The sequence below is a fragment of the Oryctolagus cuniculus genome, chromosome 11 (assembly GCF_051225735.1).
Source record: "Oryctolagus cuniculus isolate XC-2025 breed Fujian yellow rabbit chromosome 11, ASM5122573v1, whole genome shotgun sequence".
Taxonomy (NCBI): domain Eukaryota; kingdom Metazoa; phylum Chordata; class Mammalia; order Lagomorpha; family Leporidae; genus Oryctolagus; species Oryctolagus cuniculus.
Genome location: NC_142877.1, coordinates 83,458,128 through 83,482,374, shown reverse-complemented (window position 1 = coordinate 83,482,374; position 24,247 = coordinate 83,458,128). Strand labels below are relative to the sequence as shown.

General features: G+C 36.6%; 1 protein-coding gene and 1 long non-coding RNA gene across 9 annotated transcripts in view; one reads left to right on the top strand and one right to left on the bottom strand.

Moving 5' to 3' along the window:
- The window catches only part of PTPRQ (protein tyrosine phosphatase receptor type Q), a 226,715-nt gene that overhangs the window by 33,339 nt on the left and 169,129 nt on the right, over positions 1–24,247 (bottom strand). The window contains exons 34-38 of one of the 2 annotated variants that reach the window (XM_089307499.1): positions 16,473–16,572; positions 13,411–13,539; positions 7,889–7,933; positions 2,101–2,127; positions 1,365–1,446 (exon numbers count right to left, since the gene is read on the bottom strand). In XM_089307499.1, coding sequence (XP_089163625.1) covers positions 1,365–1,446; positions 2,101–2,127; positions 7,889–7,933; positions 13,411–13,539; positions 16,473–16,572 — 383 coding nt within the window. The remainder of the gene's footprint in view (positions 1–1,364; positions 1,447–2,100; positions 2,128–7,888; positions 7,934–13,410; positions 13,540–16,472; positions 16,573–24,247) is intronic. The other variant, XM_089307498.1, reaches the window with a different exon arrangement.
- Positions 1–24,247, top strand: part of LOC149123551 (uncharacterized) — a 203,075-nt gene that overhangs the window by 79,667 nt on the left and 99,161 nt on the right. The window contains exons 3-4 of one of the 7 annotated variants that reach the window (XR_016216206.1): positions 9,617–9,728; positions 13,434–13,589. The exons of 3 other annotated variants lie outside the window; for them this stretch is intronic. This is a non-coding gene — a long non-coding RNA (uncharacterized LOC149123551). Of the gene's footprint in view, positions 1–2,589; positions 2,643–9,062; positions 9,123–9,616; positions 9,729–13,433; positions 16,043–24,247 lie in introns of those variants that run through there. 3 more of the 7 variants (XR_016216205.1, XR_016216211.1, XR_016216207.1) reach the window with 3 other exon arrangements.

Below are 24,247 nucleotides of genomic sequence, written 5' to 3'. Positions count from 1 at the left end.
GGAAGAAAGAAGGAAGAAGGGTGGTGGAGAGAAGGGGGGGGGGGGAATATCATTATGTTCTTAGAATTGCACCTACAAAGTACATTCAATCTGTTAAAAGCTAATTATAAATTAAACAAAAATACTTCTAAAATATTAAAATAAAAACAATTTCAAAAAACTAAATTTTTAAAGCATGCCATTCAAAAAAGTTAAGCTAAAAACTTTTTGAACATAATATATGTGAAAATATTTTTGCTCATAAAACATTTCATCCATTCAGTCATGCATAATGCAATTATATTCGCTCTGATTCTGGTGAAATTCCACTTTTGCTCTTGAAAAATTGAGAGTTCTCACTGTATACATGCAAAAAAGAATTTTATGGTACCATTGATTTTGTTAAGTCCAGACCAATATTACTTAACAAGCATAACCAAAAAGCTGCAGGAAATACCATTAATCTTTTCACATTTTTGTTGCTACTCCCTGAGAGACTGAAATGTTATAATCCTGAATTATTTAAGCCAATTGTTTGATTCTTTGTTTCAAGTTCACACACTTTAAGAAGCCCATTAAAAAACTAAATGTAAATAAAAATTTTGGTGACATTTACAAATCCATTTTATTTTTATAATATAAAATGATCATCTAAGTCAGGGAAGATGTTTCCAAGTCTCAAGATAGTTGATTAACTCAATATCTACCTTATGTTTTAAAATAATGTCAGTTGATATATAAAACGCTAAAAACAAAATTATCAAAATTATTCCCATCTTCAAAAAATTTTAAAAGTGACAAACTCCTAGGCTTAATATCTCCACAGTGTGTCACAAACTTTATTCCATAGTAATTTAAAAATTGGACTTGGAAAACATCTACATTATTCACCTGCTTTTTAAAAATTTTCAGATGGTCTTAGAAATAGCATTATTTTTATAGTTTCTGGAAACATCAATTTCTGTCATCATATTTATCTATATTACTCATGTCAACTAAGGAGGTAATCATTGAGTGTCTAAATCTACAATAATTACTTAAATATACAACTACATGTACCTTAGAACCTAAACTTCACAGGTAAACAAACTGTAAGCATACGAGAATCTAGACTGCACCTATAACTGGATCAATGAGGCCAGGCTTCCCAAGCAGGGGTCTGAAGAAGAGCACCTTCCCCTGACACAGTAGGTGAGTAATTCTGATCAGGTTGCACCAGAGGCTGCCCAGTGTAACATTACTATCCAAACAATCAACCTGGTAATTGGGTATTGATTATCAAGGCCAGAGTCCTTGGCGGCCTGGCATGCTTAAAATGGACATGAAATGTGACACATGAAGCGACTGGAGGTCTGGCAATGTTGTGACAACTGCTGGTAGCATACCGAAAATTCTTCTTGAAACTTTAGGTTGTTGTTTGTGCAAAGCTCTTCAACATGTTGCAGGAAGGATTTCTTGTTTATTGGCCTCCGAGTAAAGAAAGGTATAAAATGGAGTCATGTTAGATTGCATTCTTTGCTTTAGCATGGGCACAGGCTGCACATTAGCAAGTTAAAGAACACTTGACATTTCAAGAACCACCACGACACTGCCCTGTAAAGTCACTCTGTCATAATGACAAAATTAACTTTTAAAGTTCACTTCCTTTGCATTCACAAATACAAAATTCCTTCAGTTTTCCAGTGATTTTTTAAAATGAAGGATTTAACATTGTAGTGAAGAAAGTTTTTCAAGTAAATGGAAGGGCATAAAGTTATCATTGATTCCTAAAGCACATAATACTTCTTTGTCATACAGAAAACATTTTATACATTACAAGGTTTTAGAAGATATAAAATATTGCAGTGACCTCATTCTCATAATGACATGGTTTTTAAACCCCAAGGAGTTTAAATATCCCCGTATTACTTCCCAAGCTAAAATACAGACATGCAGGCTTCACCCCAGAGAGAGAGAAAGCATTTCTCCAGTTACCATGCAATTAGTCATGCTTTTATGATTTATATCCAGCTTGGGGGTTTTTCTAACAAACATACAAAAAGGGAACCACACATTAAGATTCAGTGAGTTGGAGAATTTTAAAGCTGATATTCTAAGAGAAGAAATATTTCACAAACTTACTTGATGGATTTTCTATAACTAAGTAACCTGCAACAGAGATTGTGTTAAATTCATTGAGATTTGAAGGGGAAAGCTCTTCCTGAAAGATTTCTAGATTAAAATTGTAGAATTATAATAAATTAGCAATATACAATATGCATACTTTTAACTAATATATGATCATTATTTAAAATTCTATTGCATTTTTTTGAAATTATATTACTTGGACTCCAATAAGACCAAGTAATAATTCACTCCTCTCCCCAGCCACACCCCCAAATATTTGTTATTATTTTGTTAGGCATTTGGGATAATTTAAAAAATATATTGCATAGTATTTAGTAGTCTTAAAGAGCTAATGTGATTTTTATAACATTTTCTGTATTCATAAAAAGTTTCAAAACAAGGAGAATGAATCTATGAAAATCGACATCATGTTGTCTAAGTCTTGTTTGATGAGTGAGTTTGAATGATTACACAGCTATAAACTTTAAATTTCTTTTTTGATAGGTCACGGGCCAACTTTTTTTCATTCTGAAAAAACCTGAGATAATTTGCACCAGGTAAATAGAGTATGCAACACACACAAAGGTAGAGATGGGCACATCATTAACAACACAGGTTTGTCATGCACAACAAATTAGCACTGCAAAACCCAACAAAGTCATGAAATATAACACAATGACATGAAAATATGAGGTTTTTCAAAATTCTAGATTTTAAATAGTATTAGGAATGATTTAACTCTATTCTTTAAGGAAAGAGTATAAGATTTTTTGAAGGATAAAAGAAAACAATTGGATTAAAATGTGGCATAATGAATATTATGAAAGTGGTCACAAATAGATATGTTCAGTGAAGAAAACATGAGACAACAGGTAGTATATCTCACTACAGTACAGGGATTGATGAAAACTCTGGGGTTGCAGCAGCAGCATGGTGGCATCTGCAGGAATGTCCCCAGGCAGGAGGAGCTACCTTCCAGGCTCTTATGGTAGGACCTGGGAAAGTATCCCAATATGAAGCATGGCATGGAAGAGGCGAGGTGGCAATGCTGAACACAGTCCTGGTGGATAAGATTAGGAGCTTCCCAAAGACCCTGCAGCAGTTCTAACGGGGCAACAGAAAATGCTCAACTTTGACTAGATGGACATGGAGATGTTTGAAGGGCTACTGAATCAGAAGAGTCTTAACTTAGGGAATGGAAAAAAACAATGTCTGAAAATTGAGGTGCTATAAATATGTCCAACATAGTAATGGATGCAGTGGGAACTAAGGCAAAAATCAATCCTCCGTCCCTAGCAAGGACCAGCAATAAAAAGGTAACCACAGGCTAAACATAGTCTAGTCCTCCTTAGACAACTGGTGGCCCAATGTCCCTATGTTGTCACGCTTTTCAAAAATAGGAAAGGGTCCCTTTGGGCAAATCCTGAAGAAGTGATTTAAATTATCAATGACCAAAATGCTTCAATTAGCAAGATCCATTTCCCTGTGACTGTGTGAAGATGGAAATTCGTGACCTGTGTGTAGACCACTTTTATAGTAACAGGGAACATTATTCCATCTGTGACTTGTAAAATTTAACATACCATATCCTATTTAGTGACAGGCTTATGGCCCACCTATTTAAGGACAGACTGCCATCCTACAATGGAGAGATTCTTTTTCCCAGAAGATTCAGGATTATTGGAAACTGTAGTGGGAAAATTACTGGGACAGCTGGTACCTAAAATAAATGCTAGTTTCTGAGAACTCATTTTAAGTGGTTCAAAGAATTGGTATATATTTGTGAAATCTCTAAGACATATTAAGTACAAATAATCACATTAAAGTATAAATGATCAAGAAATAGCTAAAGCACATCCTTTCTCCTCCTTTTAAAAATTTACTTGAAAGAGCAACAGAGAGGGAGGGAGAGAGGGAGAAGAGAGAGGTGGGAGAAGATGGGGAGCAGAAGAGAAGAAAGAAGGCAACATATCTTCATATACTGGCTCACTCCCCAAAAGGCAGCAATGGCCTGGGTAGGACCAGGCCGAAGTCAGGGGCCAGGAACTCACTACGGGTCTCCCTGCAGGTGGCAGGGACCCATGTACTTGGGCCATCATGTGCTGCCTCCCAGGGTGTGTATTAACAGGAAACTAGATCAGAAGTAGAGGCAGGATTCACCACCAAGCACTCTGAAATAGGATGTGGGCATTCCAAGTGACAGCTTAACACACCATGCCACAACACCTGCCTTTCTCTTCCTTTTAAGGTTTTAAAATATATATTTGAAAGGCAGAGTGACAGAAGGGAGAGAGATGACAGAGACAGTAACATCTACTTGTTCATTTCCCAAATGCCCACAACAGACAGCACTGAGCAAAGCCAAAGCCAGGAGCCAGGAACTCCATCTGGGTCTTCCACTTAGGTGGCAGAGACTCAAGTATTTCAAATCAAGTGATCGAAGAAAATATCCAAAGGACATATCAAGTGATTCGAAGGAAATTGATTTTCACATCAAGTGATTGAAGGAAATATTCAAAATCTTACAGAAAAATTCTATTAACATTTTCAAATATTTTTTAAAATGTTAAACATAATGTGATTTTAGACAGCTGAAGTACTATTTATTTACAATAGTTAATATTACTGTCAAAATATATTCAGTTCATTAGTGAATAAATCAATTTGAGAATTACCCAGATTTCAGTAAGATAACTGGCCATTTTCCAATATAAAGGGCTAAACACTTTTTATTACATGAATCTTAGCTTTCTTAATCCTACTCCTTTTTGTTGAAACGGGTATTATTTCACGTCTGGGTTCATTTCTTTAAAGTCTATCAAAAACTTAAATTCCACTCAGATTACTCCTGGTGGATCCAGAGAGAAACCATTTATTTATGTTGGCAGTGGTGATTGAAGACCATATTGTCACAGAGACTCAGCTTTCCCTCAAGGTCAATTGGTTGAAATCTATAGGGAATTAAAATATCGTCCTAATAGAGAGCCCCTGATGATAACCTATAGATGAGTAGTTTAAATCGGCATTGCCAGCAGCATGGGACAAATGGAGAAACTTTCTACTTAACCAGTGAAGTTGGGTTAAAAAGAAAAGAACTTCAAATACTTGCCCTGCTATAAAAATGTGTATTTATTGCTAGTAACATGATCTCACAATTCAAATAGCAAACATATGAATAATCTTTCAGGTAAAACATAAGTACTTCCCAGTTTTGTATAATACTGAATGAGTGTGAAGTTTTAGTTTATATGTTTCTAATTTCTTATAAATTTACAGTGTCTACCAAAATTCTTTTGAGAACCCCTAAAGTTTTTTTGTTTTGTTTTTTTTTTTTTTTTTTTTTTTTTTTCCTGCTAGGCTATGAAATACTGTCCTTTTAGTTCCTTCTTCACTATTTTACCAAATCATCAGTAATGTTTCTGTGGTTCTCAAGCTGATTTAAAAATATTATCCTCACCAACAGTTAGTACTGTATAGTGGACTCTAAAACATCGCTGTAAGGGAAATAACACATTTCTAAGAAAACTAAAAAACAGCCAATGGGGAAGTGACACCTGCAACTTTTTTTTTTTTTTTTTTTTTTTTGACAGGCAGAGTGGACAGTGAGAGAGACAGTCAGAGAGAAAGGTCTTCCTTTTCTGTTCCTTTTCTGTTGGTTCACCCTCCAATGGCCGCCACGGCTGGCGCACCGCGCTGATCCAATGGCAGGAGCCAGGTACTTAGCCTGGTCTCCCATGGGGTACAGGGCCCAAGGACTTGGGCCATCTTCCACTGCACTCCCTGGGCCACAGCAAAGAGCTGGCCTGGAAGAGGGGCAACCGGGACAGAATCCGGCACCCCGACTGGGACTAGAACCCGGTGTGCCGGCGCCGCAAGGCGGAGGATTAGCCTAGTGAGCTGCAGCGCCGGCCACCTGCAACTTTTCAACATGTCTTCTCATATCTGTATGGACAAACAGGTTTGAAAGGAGCCGTGGCAATCTGAAGAGCAGGTCTTTGGAGGCAATGTATTTCATTTACATCACAGTTTCTCTAGTGTGTAGAACAGTGCCCAGCACTTGATAGGATGATAGTTGTTTAATTCAGATGACATGAAGTGGCCTTTTAGATAGAGATGGGAATACAACAGTCCCACTGATGTCAACAAGCTGAGGTCTGGTCACCTAGGTGACAAGTGTTCAATTTTCCTTATTATGAAGCCTTTTCATGTTAGTACATATGGAAACAAATTATTGAAAGATGTTTTATTTGGTCACCCATGTATTCTAAATTAAAACCATGAGTGTAACTTAGCTGCCTCAAGGGCAATAGTGCAGGAAGCAGTAGATGGGAAACAGAGACAGCTGACAGCCATGGGACAGGCAGAGGAGGGTTCTCGGTGAGAGCAGGAAGCAGAACCTCTCCCACACAGAAGCTTTACAGGCTCCGTAATAGTGATGTGGCAGGTGAGCAGCACAGTTCTTCTGCCGGAGTCTAGAGGCAACCTCAGAACGCCACACTTGGAAGAAGACCAGGTCTGCTTCCACCAAGATCACCCATACAGAGGCGTTCTCTGCAGGTTCCAATTCAACAGTTTAGCTCCATCAAAGTGAGGACTTTGAGCAGGACAATATTCACTGATTCTAAAAATGGACACTAGATATGAAATAGTGAGGGTTCTGTAAAAATGGAAGCATTTTCCTAAGGTATTGAGGTAATAAAGCAAAAAAAAAAAAAAAGCTAGTGGATTCTATTCTAGGATGACAAGGACAGACACTCAGCAGAGTTGCTCAACTAGACGACTTTTCTATTTGGGATGCAGGAGGTCAGCTCTGAGCACTGGGGTTGCAAATAGTTCTTTTATGTGCAGTGTCATCAATTCAATCTTTAGTTCAATCATAGCATCTTATCTGACAAATATTTAAATATCATCAAGAAGTTCCTCTGAGGAGAATATATTTTCAAAAAAAAAACATTTTAATTCTGTCAATGGGAATTTGGAAATGAGTTAATCTGAAGTAAAACAGGGTTACTTATTGTTTCAAAATCCTAAATATGTTTGGGGTACAAGTGAATGTTAGGAGTATTGGCCCATCCAGCCTACATGGCTCATGGAGACTGACTCCTCTTTGTCTCTTCTTTGGTTTTTAAGTTTAAAATGAAACAAATTTCACTGTCTTCCTCCACTCATCTCCTTTGTGTGAAGAAATTTATCATCTCTGGGCACTCAGTTATTTGCAGGGTTCCCTGCTAATGCTGGGATATTGCTCTGCTGCCTTCACAATGTGTCAAAAACTTTTTACCAGGATACAAATGACATTTCTGTGCATCCGAGGAGTGCCTGGAAGCATGAGAAGTTAAAGGTTCCACAAAACATGCTACTCTTTGTGTGCACGAGAGCGTTAGAGAACTGAGACCAGGACATGTCACTGTGTGTCTTTACAGCACAGAAATGAGCTTGTGTCAAGTGTGAATTCAGATTCCACCTATAAACTGGACAACTCAGTCTTTGTGCCATGGCAATAACAGAACACGAAGCCTAGAAAGAAATCTAAGTGAAAACTTACTCTCAACGCTAACACAACAACACAGCAAATTCTCAGGACATGCACATCATTAGTTAATGTGCATTTTTTATAAGATTAGTTTTACAATATCAGTAGCATGCAGTAGGACATGTTAGTAGAAAGCATTTTTTTTAATTTTAAAAAATGATATGTTAAGCAACAGAGATGCTCAATATTCTGTACTTTAAAATATAGAACACACCACCTGCCAAATTTTAGATGGTCACAACACAGCTCTGCATTAGCACAGTAACTTACTGAATGACAAATATCTCCTTGCGTCTAAAGAAGAATGAAGAATATCTGGAAGTAAAGAGCCATTATTTATTTAGTGTACACATGACAATATTTTTTGAACATGAGCATTAAATACATTAAATTTCATTTTACTTGCAGGACATTTCCTGTATTCACATATTTTTGCCATATATTGCAAAGACAGTTTAAGACATGAGTAGAATTAAAGGCCAGAATGTGTTCAGGAGCAATAATTAAAACAGAATGTATTTTACATAGGATTTCATATATCATTAAAGATTATATACTCCTGTTGAAGGCAAAATAAGACTTGCACTGCTAACAGTTTCCCCATTTCTTTAAGCTTCTGTCATGCTAAAATGTTAGTGTGCCGTCCCTTTTTGTGAGAGCACAAATTAATAAAAAAGGCCACATATTTTCTTAGACTCACTCTCACCATAGAAAATGATACTGGAGAATACCCTGGGTCTTTGTTTAAAAGTCATTCACTGATCTTCTCTAGTAGGCTTCAGAATTAAAGATAAACATGTGCATTGTGACTCTCTTACTTACAAGCTATATGACGCTGGAAAGTCATTTAAACTCTTGAAACATTTTTTAATATCTGCAAAATGATATGACTACCTAGGTCAGCAGCAGCGTTAACACATCTATTAGTTGCTCATAAACAATAACATTACTATGTAGCAAACTCTGTATTGAAAGTACATTGTAATACTTTTTAATTTTACAAATATAAAATAACAATAACAATATCATATTTATTCTGATTTACAGTTTACAAAGCATATTCATAGCACTGTTCAAATGGTAAGTTTCCTAAGGACATAATGCTATAGCATTTAACAAGAATTCAACTTGCACATTTCTAAAGTTACTGAAAAAAGAAAATCATTGAAGAAAGATTCTACAAAAATAGTAACTTTTACAAATTTTTCAGTTGTTTGATTAATTTTGTTCAGAGTTTCACTTTATCCAGGATTACTGGATTGGGCCTTGATAATTAAAATAAATGTGCTTTTATGTTCACTCATAGGCAGGATAATTACTATGACATGAAAACAGAACTCTGGGAAAATAGTTGAGATTTAAAAGAAACTGAATTTCTGTCCACTAAGACTCAGTAATATTAAATAATGTTATTTCTCTATTTTTTCTCATTTGATCCCCATAGTAAATATCTATAGCAGAAGTGTGAAAAGAGGTTAATAAAAACAAACATTTTAAAGCATGGTAAGTCTTTGCCTTGGGAAAATTCTGTTGTATTATGTAATTTTAAGTGTCATTCTCTTTTGGGAAGGTAATCTGTGTTACACTTGAACTAGTCAAAGACAATCCAGTGAGACTCAGGAACTTCAGAGATACAAGTCTGTGCCCTACCTGCCTGTGTCTGCTGATTTTGCCAATTATGTCCTCCTAGTAATCTTTCTCAGTCACATAAGTGGTTGTGTTTTGCAGGAGCCATCACAAAATGTTGTTTTGTTAGTTTAATTAAATAACAAAACCCAAGGATTGTTTCCTAATTTGGTGAGTATGGAATGAATGAGTCCAACATATTAAATACTGTTTGATAACTATAGGTTGTATTGTCTAAACTAACAGACTGCATAATCTTGTGTACAGTATGATTGCATTTCAATTAAGAATTGAAAATATTATTTTATCATATCTGAGTTCTCATGGAACTAAGGAGTAATAACATTTTATTTGATTTCTGTTTTCTTTTAGGAAGAAGTATAAAGTAAAACATTGTATCTTCAAATTCTTTGTAAAACAACATGGAATTTAGTTAAAGCATGAGAATTTACTCATACAAAAATTCCAGGATGGGTTTTAAAATGTAAGTAAACAAGCAGAGAGCTTAAAACATTTAAATAATTTCTCAAATACAAAACCCCAAAGTTTGGCAACTACATAACCCCCTAAAATTAGTATTTTAAAGACTTATTTTTCTCTGATTTTTTGGACATGTGAAGATGTAGAACATAGGGAAAAATTGCAGTCTCAATTTAATTGAAAACTTTGATAGGTTGGAAATAAAAAGGCATGCCTGACCCAAGTGGAAAAGGCATATTTTAGCTGGGTAGATTTAATGGAAATTAAGTTCTTTCCTGTCCATAACAAAAAGATATGGCCTAAGTTACCCAACAATTGTGGGAGGTAACAGATTCCTTGATTCTCTGTTCCCAGATTCTACCATCAGGTTCTGAATTTGAATTCATTTAGAATCTCAAGCACCTCAAAATCAGGTGAAAAACTTTTGAGCCGCACTGAAGGACAGCTCTGTGCATCCGCACGTGCAGCCAACTCTAAGATGTTAGTTTTTATGTTGTTTCTGGTCTTCTTGTCTCAAATATCAGTGATTTTATTAACATGAAAAAAATCATAGATCTCCATAATGAAGAGTAAATATTTGTTATTTTAAAGAATTTCTATAATAAATCAGCAAAGCTGTCAATGGAATTACAAATAAATATGTTTTACAGTCATGAATGACAGATCATAACAAATGAGAAATTATAAAACATAGAAAATATTATTTCCACTTATCCTTTTATTGGGATAATGTATACTGATATTCTATGTGCAAAAGCAAAAATTATTGGAAATATTTCACTTCTATATCTTTTTACAAATAATGTGATTACATAAATAAACAGAGAAGCTTAATGAGGAGTCAAGGTCAAATAAAGAAGGCCCTGAATTATATTTTATTTTTATTTATTTACCTATCTGACAGGCAGGGAGACAGAGATAGGGAGGGTTCACATCTACTGGCCAAATCTGGGACCTGAGAACTCAATCCAGGTGTCCCACATTAAATATATGTGCCCTAAATTCAGGACTCTGAATTACAAATACCCAATAATAAACAATCCATACAGTCCTTGCCCACCTTTCATATTATCTGAAGCATCTATGCCATGAGAGTCATTATGAACAAAAACAAAACCTTATAGCTCTGAATAATGGCTGTCTTCGGCTCAGAAGTGGAGGAAGCCGTAAGCTGTGAAAACACACAGAGCTTAAGGGAACTAACCTCACCACAGCCTCCCTAACATGGGAACCCCTTGCTGAACTCATTCTCCCCTATGGACTAGGTTTGTTCATTTTATTCTGTTATGTTTCCTAAAGATCTACTTACCAAGGACTTTTAGATGTTAATAAAGATTGTTTAAAAAAACAAAAGAAGGGGCCAGCTTTCTGGCAGAATGGGGTAAGCCACTGCTTGCAACTAGGACTGCTGGGTCCTAGCTGCTCCATTTCCCATCCAGATCTCTGCTACTGGCCTGGGAAAAGCAGCAGAAGATGGTCCAAGTGTTTGAGCCCGGTCACCCACGCGGGAGGCCCGGAAGAAGCTCCTGGCTGCTTGCTTCAGCCTGGCCCGGCCCTGGCAGTTGCGCCACTTGGGGAGTGAACCAGCAGATGGAAGATCTCCCTCTCTTTCTTTCTCTCTCTCTCTCTCTCTCTCTCTCTCAACTCTGCCATTCAATTAAATAAATATCTTAAAAGAAGATTAGAAAATGCTTTACAAATGTTATGGGTTTAGAAGTTCACATTTTAGTATAAGCTGATTCAACTAAATTGTTCAAGTATTTCAAATTAATTGCATGGAAAAATTTGAAATTTTAACCCTAGTGTACTTTCAAGTGTTGAAGAAAGAGATTGGGGTTCTAGGCATGGGGAGAAGAGAACAAGGAATTGAAAAAGAAATTCAGAAAGGGAGTTCAGCTGAAATTCTTGAAATTCATTTGGTCCATAAAGGAAGGGAGAACAAACTTCCTTTTACCGTACAGAGCGACTCCTTAAGGACCTAAACATAGCTGAGAACTGTTGACTCTAGGGATCACTGTGATATGGTATGGCTTGGTGGATTATGCTGTGACTAGATTTGGATGTGGTTTGTCCTGCAAGGATTCCTGTGTTGGAAGCTTGGTCTCCCGTATGGTGGTGTTAAGATGTGGTGAGACCTTTAAGAGGTGGGACCTAATGGGAGGTCACTAGGCAGCTGGGGATGCTGCTCTTGGAAGGAAATCATGTAGTCCTCACGGAACCCTGGATAGTTCTCATGAGAAGGTTCTTAGAGTAAGATTGGCTCCACATCTACTCAGTCTGGCTCCTTTTTCACCACATGGTCACTTGCTTTCCCACATATCCTTGCCAGGATGTGATGTAGCCAAGGACCCCTTTACCAGAGGCCAAATTGGTGGGGCCACACTATCTTGAACTTTTAGCCTTCCAAACTGTGAGCTAAATAATCCTCTTCTCTTTATAAAGTACGTGGCCTCAAGTGTTTTGTTATTATAACATAAATGGGCTTAATATACATGGAAATCTATTGGTGTTTATAAAGGTATAATATTTCTTATATAGAAAATGATGTCCTGGGTGAAAACAACCCCCTTATTATACATTGGTTTTTTTGAGCATTACTCATTTGTGCATAGGAACAGTCTGTAATTATAATATAAACAAAGAGCAACATCTTAAAAGACTAAGTTTACATATTCATCAAACCAAGTTTCCTTTGCAGTTTAGTGATAACACTGAATAATCTCCATTTAGTAGTATTTGAAGGACCCTGTTTATCGGTTGATACTTCCCTCTATTGTACATATAAAATAGCCATAGATATGTTGAAAATATACTTGCAAAGTCAATCTATTTTGAGAGAAAGATCAACTTTGAGAAGTGACAATTATGAATGATTCATTCTTTTTGAAGTCCAAGACTTCAGATGCCATATTTTCAAAATTAAAATCAATTTAAAAAATCTTAAGTTATGCAATTACTTTCTGATACTTTTGTGATTATAAGTATCACATATTGGATATTATAAGAACATAAGCTTGTTAAGACAATCTGACAATAGGCTGTTATTAAGAATTTGATGAATTATCCTAGGTTTTTAAAATATACAAACATTTGAATAATATATAATGCTTTTTAAAACTATTTAAATAATTTTTCCTTAACATTAAACACTTGACTATTTCCTGCACATACCAATCACTACTTTTCCTTCTGAAGATAATTTGAGTTTGTATTTCATTTTTAAATGCTAAACAGTATTAAAATGAAAATGTCATATGTAATTTAGAATTTTATCTAATTTTATGCTAAAAGAACTTTGATAAAGGCTTTTATAATAATGATATAAACAATATCAAATAGTTTCAAATTAAACTTGTGATTAAAAATGTGGCTACTTCAAAAAAAATCTAATGTAAAAAAATTAACATAACGTTAAAGGTTTGGTGGATAAAAATATCTGTCTTAAGAAAAAACCTTGTTGAACATTATAGTCCAAGTTTCATATAGGACTCAAAATATTAGGAAGATTAAGTGATTCTCCGAACATCAGTGAGAACTGTGTAGAAGACGGAGGTCATGCTTTGAAAGAAGATCCCTATGACCTGTGTAAATTGGAGCCCCACAAACACTTCCAACAAGCATAGGTCAGAATAGGGTCATGGCTCCGGGCCCTCTGGACCTCTGTTGGCCCAGAGGAGGGTGCTCACCGCGTTAATCTCTCATCCTTCAGTTCCAGGTCGGCCACTGTGATGAGCTGGTCCAGCTTGAATTTAGTGTCAATAATTTCTGCCTCCCGAGGAGAGTAGGTACCACCTTCTTTCTGCTTCTGTCGAATTCTACAAGGACATGGAGTTCAAGAATAGAATATCATAGGAGGCATACAAAAGTAGGTGTAGTTTTTTTGGTAAAAACATTTAGTCAATTATTTTTTCTGTAATCACTGCTCTGAATATGATGTAAATCTAGGGCTAGCCCACATTATTTTTTCTGTCTTAATCTGATAAAGACTTCTCTACTATAATTGTCGGTAATGAAGTGTTTGGTTGAAGTTTCAGATATAAAGAGTATTAGCTGATCAAGGCTTGAGTCACTGGCACATGTGAAATACAGAGGCAATTAAAATGCTTCTATAAATTTGCTTCTCCTCCTTCTATCTCACTAATTTGTCATGAGAAGGAGATAAGCCAAAGTGGAAACAGCTCAGTGCTATCAATACCAGTGATAACACTCCACTATTATATTTTTATATATATATAAAATATTTTATATGCATGAAAGTTACTTTTGAATGGTCTCATTGACCTTAAGAGAATCTTATGAATTATATAATATTACCTTTATTTATAATCAGAACACTCTTTCAAAAGTGAAAGTCATATGAATATGAGAATGAAATCCAAGTCTTCTTACTTTAATCCCTTTGTGTGTTTATTTCTCAATAAATACTATGGGATATTAAAAGGTAACACTCAGATATCCTATATGTTTTTCACATTTCAAATATTTATTATTTTCATGTGTTGGGTATTAAAGAAGATACAGAAAGTGTTAAATACCTTTCGTAACCTCAACAACACCACAATTTAGTTGAGGGGTAAGATATGAATGTAAAATAAAGCACAGAAAGAGAAAAAATATTTCAATTACAACTGGTGAGACAGCACCTGATTAATGAAAATTATGAAATGTTATATGAGTGATTATGAATATTAGTATTTAGAGGTAGTAAATAATTGGAATTGGATTTGGTGATCTAGGATGAGGAGGAGGAAGCAGCCCATTTAAGATCAACTAAATAAAATAGGGTTGGATAAAAGTCAAAGGGATGTTCAGGTCAGAACAGAGCCCTTTGGCTGAAGAGATGCATGTGCAGGAGAGTTGTAGGGGAGAAGGGGGACCATTTCCTGGCCATGCAAGAAGTTTCATCTTTAAAAAAAAAAAAGAGGTCAGAATATATTTTTGAGCAGGGAAATAATACGAAAATGGCTGACACATACTCTGTTTTTCAAAGTGCCTAGAACAATGACTTTTTTCCTCATCTTCTGTCTGAATTTGCAAATAGTATTTAGTATAAGAAAATATCTTTTTCAAGAATCTTTCAGATTATCCATTAAAATGATGATTTAATAGATTCAAAGATGAAACAGATGATGCATGGCATTCGGAATATATGATGTTTCTTCAGTTCAAGTTGAACCATTTAGGAAATTAGTAGAATGGCTATTTTTACAAATGTAAAGTCACTTTGCCGTCTTCCTTATAAAACAAGTTTTTGGGGTCCTCAATAAGATTTCCACCAAAGTCCTGGAAACAACATTAAGAGGCTGATACTTGACAGACTCATGCAGACAAACTGATAAAGTCAGATGTGAAAGGGCTGTACTGAAGAAGAAAGCTGGATGTTTTAAAACTGCTATATGTACTGTAAAACTTACCCCTTTAAGACAAAAGAAAACTAGACCCGATTTTAATATTTTCAATTAGACCTATCAAAGTTATAACTTATTTAAAAGAAAGTAGAAGGCCTGGCAGTTTACACTTCTTTGTTAGCACTTCATTGTCTCTCTGTTCCAAATCCACCCTTGGAGGCCTTGCCTTGTGATAGCGGAGCTGAACTCTGTAACCTCTCTCCTGCATCAGCTGGCGGAATGGTAAACTTTGTCATTAGAGGGCAGTAGTGACCCTGCAAGGCAGGAGGGGCAGGGGAGCAGTGTCTTTTGGGGTCTCTGGCCTTGTCTTATTATTATTCATGTGGCAGCCCAGTAGCCCACCCGGATGAGCACCCCCTGCCTCTTAGGTGCGAGCTCTCCCCATCCCATCCATGAATGACTTCAAATAACTACAGCCTTGCCACATTTTCCTGCAGTAGGGAGACAGTGATTTGATGACCAAGTCCACCCTGCCCACCCTCCAATAACGGTGGGTAGCTTGTCTAGAACACCTGCGGTCCCTTCCCCATCACAGATTTTTTTGACCACTGGTAGGTGGTCACTTGTCCTCTCCATCCTACTGAGCCTCTTTCAAGAGTCACACTTTGCTTGGTCACCCTCGCTGCGTCTGGACCTCTTAAAGTTCTTTTACCCCGTTGAATAGTTACCCATTTCTTGATTACTGACACCATAAACAAGAGTGTCAATTGTTAAATCAACAACAGGAGTCACTGTGCACTTACTCTCCATGTAGGATCTCTGTCCTTAATGTGTTGTACTATGTGAATTAATGGTATAACTAGTACTGAAACAGTACTTTACACTTTGTGTTTCTGTGTGGGTGCAAACTGTTGAAATCTTTACTTAGTATATACTAAATTGATCTTCTGTATATAAGGATAATTGAAAATGAATCTTGATGTGAATAGAATGGGAGAGGGAGCGGGAGAGGGGATGGTTGCCGGTGGGAGGGAAGTTATGGGGGGAAAAAGCCACTGTAATCCAAAAGCTGTACTTTGGAAATTTATATTTATTAAATAAAAGTTAAAAAAAATAGTTACCCATTTCTGTTAGTTAATAACTATTTATATTAAATATTTACCATTCACACGACAGGATTTCCTTCTTTCTTATGGTTAGATTTAGTCAATCTGCAATGAATACATACCTCTCAAAACATCATATTGTGTGCAATAAATACTTAAAGTTTTATCTGTCAATTTAAAAAAAAATGAAATTCTCATTTAAGTAACGATTGTTGCTTCTGTCTCCTGCTTGTACTGTGATTGACCTAATATGCTTAGGGCACACTAGGAATGTGAGCACAAAAGGTATCTTACCTTGCAAATGCAAAAATAGCTGTTCCAAGAAGAATTATTGAAAGGATACACAAAGTGACTGAAAGAATGATCTCTACAGTTCTTTCTGAAAGTCCGTCACCTAGAAAAGGAGACAATTATCATTAAATATTTTTATGGAATAATGTATTGAGTCTAAACCATAAAAATATTTTCTTGGTATATTGCTCAAAAAAGTTAGTGTGTACTAACTTGTTTGTTCCTCTGCTTCTTCTGGGTCATTTCACTTTGGGGTTCAGTCATGGATCCCTTTCCACTGTCAAAAGTCACTCCCCTTTGTGAGTTTCCTCTGTCAAATGTTACTCCCTTTTGTGATTTAAATCAGCCTCCTGATTTTAATTTCATATGTATGTGACTATTTTATTTATCAAACTCCAGACTTCTATGTCCGTTGCCTGCTGGACATCTTTATTTAGAAGTGCAATGAAAATTTCAAAAGCTGACCTCCCGTAAGTCCATCTTTTCAGGTGCATCCTTTGATCTGTCAGTTTATGGAAACTCCATTGCTGTAGATACTCAGACCAAATGCCTGGGAGTCCTACTTGACTCTCTGCCACTTACAGAACACATGACGAAATCCTGATAGCTGTGTTGTCAAAGTATCTATACTTTCCACTGAAAGAAACCAGGAAACCTTCGAGAAATGACAGTTCCAATGCGGGAAAAAGGTAAACGGAATTTAAGACGCATAATGATGTCAGAAAGCCAGGAAGCTCAGCAAAGCTCATAGCTTGAAAAGAACAAAAGATCATCTTGAAGAGGCTGGCTTAAGAGGGAACAATTTAAGCACTAAATAAAAACTAAAGTTCATTGAAGTAGAGAGCATATATCAAAATCACGAGATCTAATATTATTCAATAAAAATAGAAATCAAAAATCACAAAAATGTTGATTTATAAACATAGGTGATAACTGGACCATTTCCCTATTTTAAATATTTAAAATCTTTAATTTTCTGACTTTCTCACATGAACTCTATTTTATGAAATGTTTTTTAAAAAAACTACCTTAGTTAAGGAGATTATGTGGTTTTTTTTTTTTTTTTTTTTTTGACAGGCAAAGTGGACAGTGAGAGAGAGAGACAGAGAGAAAGGTCTTCCTTTGCCGTTGGTTCACCCTCTAATGGCCACAGTGGCCAGTGCACCATGCTGATCCGATGGCAGGAGCCAGGTGCTTATCCTGGTCTCCCATGGGGTGCAGGGCCCAAGTACTTGGGCCATCCTCCACTGCACTCCCAGGCCACAGCAGAGAGCTGGCCTGGAAGAGGGGCACCCAGGACAGAATCCGACGCCCCGACCAGGACTAGAACTCTGTGTGCCGGCGCCGCTAGGTGGAGGATTAGCCTATTGAGCCGCGGCACTGGCCTGCTGTAGCACCTTGATCATGATCCAGGTTACCATTCTGCCTGGCATGAATTATTATATGGATATGTTTTTGTTCAGATACATTTTATTAGATGGGTAAGGTAGAAATACTTATAGGAAATTAATCATAATTATCTATAAGGCTTTTAACTATGTAAATACAGTTTGTATTCATGTCATCTTCCACCCTATCTGCCATCAAGCTAAGAGAAGAACAGAGGTTAAGACTGTTTTATATTTATACCTGATTCTAATGTGTCCAGTGACAAACACTTGGAGGTTAACAACTACTGGGTTTGTGGTTAATGTTCTGAGGTTATTATTTATCATTGACATTAATGGATCATAGAAGTATTCTGCAAGTAGATATTGAAAAGCAACTATTATTGAACTAAGGGCGTCCCCAGAATATTTTAGGTATGTACCTAGGCGGTAATGACCAAAAACACTGGAGGCCTTGAATAATACTGCTTTATATGGACCATCTGTCGGCTACTAGTATCATACCATGGAACTTACAGGCATACTCTTCAATAAAGAGTGAAAATAAGATTGTTCTCTGTATATCCTCTGGGCCATATAAACAGAGTTAAATTTGTCTGGGCTTGAGTAGGTTACATTGACTACCTATATATCTTATTTTTTCTTATAGGTAGATTATTGAAATTTATACAGTGTATTTCATATGTCATACTATTTCTATATTTTACAATAAAAAAAGAACATTTAAATGATAAACTTTTTAGAAAGACCTTCACAAATAAGTGAGCATTGTCCTTCTATTGTCAACATAGCACCAGGGGCAGTTCCTTTAACACATTACCCGCTTTGCTTCACATTCTTCCTTTTTCTTACAGAGAAAATCCAAAGCCTTTGAGATCTGCTCCCTCTTTAGCCCTCTGGTACCCCATTATCTCTCCGACTTCCCTTCTATCCCTACCTTGTTCTTGCCTTTGGAGCCCGAGTTTTATTGATGAATGACTTGAGGTCACTCTTGCCACAGGCCTTTTTCATCTACCTGGAAAGATATTCCTTCTATATGTGCCTGGGTAGCCAACTTATCTCATTTCATTTCTCAAGGACCACCTGTTAGAAACCAAGTATATGTGACCCCCACCCCCACTGTCAAGATTACAAGTTGAAGCCCTAACCCCCCAAAGTCAGCGTAGCTGCATTTGGATGAAGGAAGTAATTAAGATCCAATGAGTCTGTAAGAGTGAGGCTCTGATCTGAGAGAATTGGTGTTCTTGAAGAAGAGACATGACAGCTTGCTTCCTCTCTTCTTTCTTCCCTCCCTCCCTCCCTCCCATCCCACTCTCTTCATCTCCACTCATGCACTGATGAAAGACCTCAGAGCACATAGCAAGAAGGGGGCCATCCGTATACGAGGAAGAAAACCCAACCAGATTATCAAAGGGCCAGCACCTTGATCTTGGACTCCCAGCCCCTGAGCTGTGAGAAATAAATCTCTGTTCTTTGAGACACCTAGTCTATATATAGTAGTTTTTCATGGCAGACTGAGCTCCACAAGTCTGATATTTCACCCTATTTAAAATGGAGATGCAACTCCACGCACTGTCTCTGCCTTCCACACTTCCTGCACTCTAATAGCTTTTATCACCCTTTAACATACATTACACTTAATTTGTTATTCTGTTTATTGTCTGTCATTCTCTCCTGAATGTAATTCCCCTCTGAAGACAGGGGTCTTTGTTTTATCCAAGACTATTCCAAGGGGCAAGTGTTATAGCAGAGCAGTACTGTGGGTTAAGATGCTGCTTGGAGCCTAGGGTGATTACTGGGGCCATAAACAAGAGTGTCAGTTTGTTAAGTCAACAACAGGAGTCACTGTGCACTTACTCCTCATGTAGGATCTTTGTCCTTAGTGTGCTGTACATTGAGATTTAATGCTATAACTAGTACTCAAACAGTATTTTTCACTTTATGTTTCTGTGTGGGAGCAAACTGTTGAAATCTTTACTTAATGTATGCTAAACTGATCTTCTGTATATAAAGAGAATTGAAAATGAATCTTGATGTGAATGGAAGGGGAGAGGGAGTGGGAAAGGGGAGGGTTGCAGGTGGGAGGGACGTTATGGGGGGGAAGCCATTGTAATCCATAAGCTGTACTTTGGAAATTTATATTCATTAAATAAAAGTTTGAAAGAAAAAAAAAAAAAGATGCTGCTTGGGATGTGTGTAGTGCTTCAAGTCCCCACTACTCTGCTTCTGATCCAGCTTCCTGCTAATGCACACTTTGAGAGGCACCAGGTGACAGCTCAAGTACTTAGGTCCTTGCCACCAATGTGGGAAATGCAGGAGGAGTTCCAGGCTCCTGGCTTCAGCTTGGCTAAGCCCTGACTGTTGTGAGCATCTTGGCAGTGAACCAGCAAATAGAAGCTATCTCTCTCTTTCTCCCTGTCACTCTGCCTTTCAAGTAAATATGAATAAATAAAAAAATATAAAACTATTCCAAGTTCTAAGGATAGTACTGGACACATAATAAATTTTCAATAAATATTTGCTAAATTTACTAATGAATGAATATATTAATTTGAAACATTAAAATTTTCAGATTGAAAATCAGTTACTGAATCAAGTAAATTTTAAAAGCTGTTAATTATTTATTTTAAGCAAAACTACGGATTGCAATCATAACTAAGTTGTATGATTTAGAAATTTTAATTTTGCTGTAAGAAGAGTGGCAGCTAAGTGACAAAATAGGTTACCCATATTTGAAATATGCAAGATCTTTTTGCTCCATATTGAAGCTTAAGATATTTTACTAATATGAAAGGGTTCCTGTGTTTATTCTGTGTAGTAGTTTTGGATAAATGCTGAATTTTAAATAGTTCTCAGACATTCACAGTCCTCCGGAAACTCCAGCTAAATTGAAAAGAAGCTAAACACCATGTATGTTACACGAGTGTTTTAGATATACCTTTGGTCTACATTAAAATATGAATGGTTTGTGTTTATGCATTTTTACACATTGACTAATTGGGAAGGAAGCATGAAAATGAATAAAGGATCCTATTTGTCAGGTAAATATTGAAATCACAGAATCACCTTAGAATCAGCAGGAAAAAATGATTTCATAAACCACACACGAAATTTTCAGATTAGATTACCATTTCAAAGTGGTGACCAAGTGAGGAAATGACATGTAATATATTAATAAACAATATGTAATCCTTTGGGCACAAGTATTACAAAGGGATAGGACAAAATGTACCCTGTTTGTTGAGTACACTCTGATTCACTGCTACGTAGGGACACTGGGAGAATTACCAGTACAGAATGAGGTCACTTCTCCAAATCTTTTCAAAGAAAATGAATTCTTTTTCTTAAAAATATACACATGATTATTTTTTTAATAGGCACAATCATTCCCTGAATAAACTTAAAACCCTATGACAGATCAAATTGTTTTGTTTACATAATAAATTATGTGATGGTAATGTAGCAAATCACGAAATTTGTCTGATGAGAATGATCATTATTTAGATACAAAATATGGATCCAACATTTTAAGCCTTTGAAACATCAATAAGGAGAAACTTGAACTAAATGCAATGTAAAATTTGTATCACAATGACTGGCTCGTAATATAGGCATAGATAAAGTGGACGACCTTTTCCTTATTATTGTTATCATTTTATGTTATTCTTACAAGGTTAACAAGCAGGGAGTTTTTCTATCAGCTAAGTGCTAGTCAACTGGGATATTCAAATATCACACAAAGAACTTACTAAACAGTGACTCAAGAGTCTAACTCAAGAAATACAGCTAGGCTGAATAAATGGTAAATGCTGATGTGATGAACATATTAGCTTGTTTTGATCATTTCACATTATATATATATGTATATATATATGTATACATATATTCACATTTTATATATATATATATATGTATGTGTATCCCAAAGCATCATTTCCTATCCTATAAGTATACACAATTGCTTATCAATATTCATTAAAATTTAAAAAAAGAAATATCTAAATCGCCCCAGCGGGACATCATTTTCATCCATTCAGATTGGAAACATTTTTAAAGATAATAATCAGTGTTTCCCCAAGGTGTGGGACAAAGTCACACTTACTGTGTTTTAAAAAAGGATAATTTTATCTTTGTGTATGAAGACAAAGCATACTCATTCATGAATGTCAACCTCAAAAACCAAGATAAAAAATGGGAGACAAAAGAGCATTTTGTCTCATTTAAAATGTTGAGAAGACATAACAGTACAGAAAAGATAGAAAGTCTATAGGAGCCGAAACATCAACAATAGTAATAACACTGGAAGCTGCTTGGACACTTAGTGGGTTTTCAGGTAGTGTGGTTCAGGGGTTACAAGCACAGCATTAGCTGGAGTCGAGTCTGGCTCTGGCTCTGGCTCTGGCTGGTGTCACCTTTGCTGTGATTAAACACCTTGGGCAAGTTGCTTAAAGACCCAGTGCTTCAGACTTGTCACCTATAAACTAGGGCTCTCTATGAGAGGACTTCAAACATCTGTGGAAAAATAGATTTAAAAAACAAGTTTATATTGGTGCAAAAATTTCTTGAAATTCAGGTATAGGTTTTTCATCATACTCATTTTCCATGAAATTTTTGAAGTACTCTCTTATAAACAGGAGGTCACCTTATAGAATTAGAGTGAATAATACCTAAGTTTATATGTAAAACCACTTAAAAGGTTTGTTACATGTACAAGCAATGTCAAGTGTCTTCATTATAAATATTTCATATTAATGTATCCGTTCATTCATCTGCTTTGCTCTCCCTGTTAGCTTATGAAATATTTTCATTCTAGAATCAAGATTTCAGAATTTCATTGGTCAAATAACTAATCCCGAGTAGCACAAATTAAATATGTACTAAAGCTATCTGAAATATGCCTGAGTGTAGAGCTTGTGAGGTTCAGTACAAAATTGCTGCCTTGTTAACAAAACAAAATTTTCCTCTGGTCCTGAGGTGCCCGGGAGGAAGTGATCCTTTAGCTACACAAGATACACAACACTTCCCCATTTCTGAGTCTAAGTGAGCTATTAGAGCTTGTGGTCATTAGCCTAGTAATTCAATGAGAAGCGTTAGGATATAAGAAAACAATCACAGCGTGTCTTTGCCATGGGGTGTAAGGCTTCAACTTGGTTAGCTTTAATGAGAGCTCTGTAAGGTGCAGCAAGGGGAGTCTGGTTTTCCAATCACAGGAATCCTCTATAATGAAGACTTTTCATCAAAACGTTGCCTATAAGTGGTTTCTATAAACTGATGTGCCTGAGCAGAATTTAAAAAAAGAATTTAAGAGGGTTTCTTGTGAATCTTGTTAACAAAAATGCTGATGCTCAATCTTGAAGGAAAACAAAATCAAATAAGTCATAAGTAGTTTTAGGTTAAAAATAATACACATATCATCTCCCTTGTTTATTCCTACATATCCTAAAGGTTTTGCCAAGTGCAAACTCCCCTACCACAGATGATCTTTATGTAGCAAACCCTCTCTCCCCTCACCCCTAGACCCATAATCCCATTAACCCCTTTCACTAAATTTAAACCTTTTTTACTTTAGCAGTTCATGGTGATGCTTATTAAAAGTTTTGAAAAAAATTAAATTTCATTTTATTGGTGAGGGGGAAAAGGGAAGAGGAGAGGGAAGGGGATGGGGGAGAGGGTAGAGGGAGGAGGATAGGGAGGAGGGGGAGGGAGAGGGAATGACTTCCATTTACTGGTTCACTCCCCAAATGTCCACAACACTCAGGAATGGGCTAGGCTCAAACTAGGGGACTGGAACTCAGCCTGGGTCTCCCATGTGAGAGGCTGGAACCCCAGTACTTGAGCCACCTACTGCCTTTCAGAGTACTCATGGGCAGGAAGCTAGAATCAGAAACGGAGGTGAGACTTGAACCCTGGCCTCTCAATATGCAATGCACGTGTCCCAAGCAGCATCTTAGTAACTGCCAAATGACCCCTGCTTTGTGGTGATTCTTTTGTTCTTACTTTTAGTTTCATGTAATAAACATCCCTGAGAAGTACAAGCACTACCAAAATGATCTGTAGAAACACAACCTTGCCAACATTCTTAAATTCTAAACTTGAATCGATAGGCAGTTCACCTTGGATTCATTGCCCGTGGCATGCTGGTTTATGCCCAAAGCAGGACCTCGACTTCTCTGATTGAAGTTCGGGGTTACATACACGCATAAGTAAGACTTCAGCCAGATTGCAAAGAGTATTGGGAACCACTAGCCAGCTGCAAATGAGATCATACATCCTAACACGCTGCAGATTTGAGAGAAAAGGTGACTCAATCATCCTTCGTCATCTGTTGACTCCAGGGTTATTCTATCAGTGCACTTTTTTATTTGCCTGCCCCTGCCCTCACAACTGTGA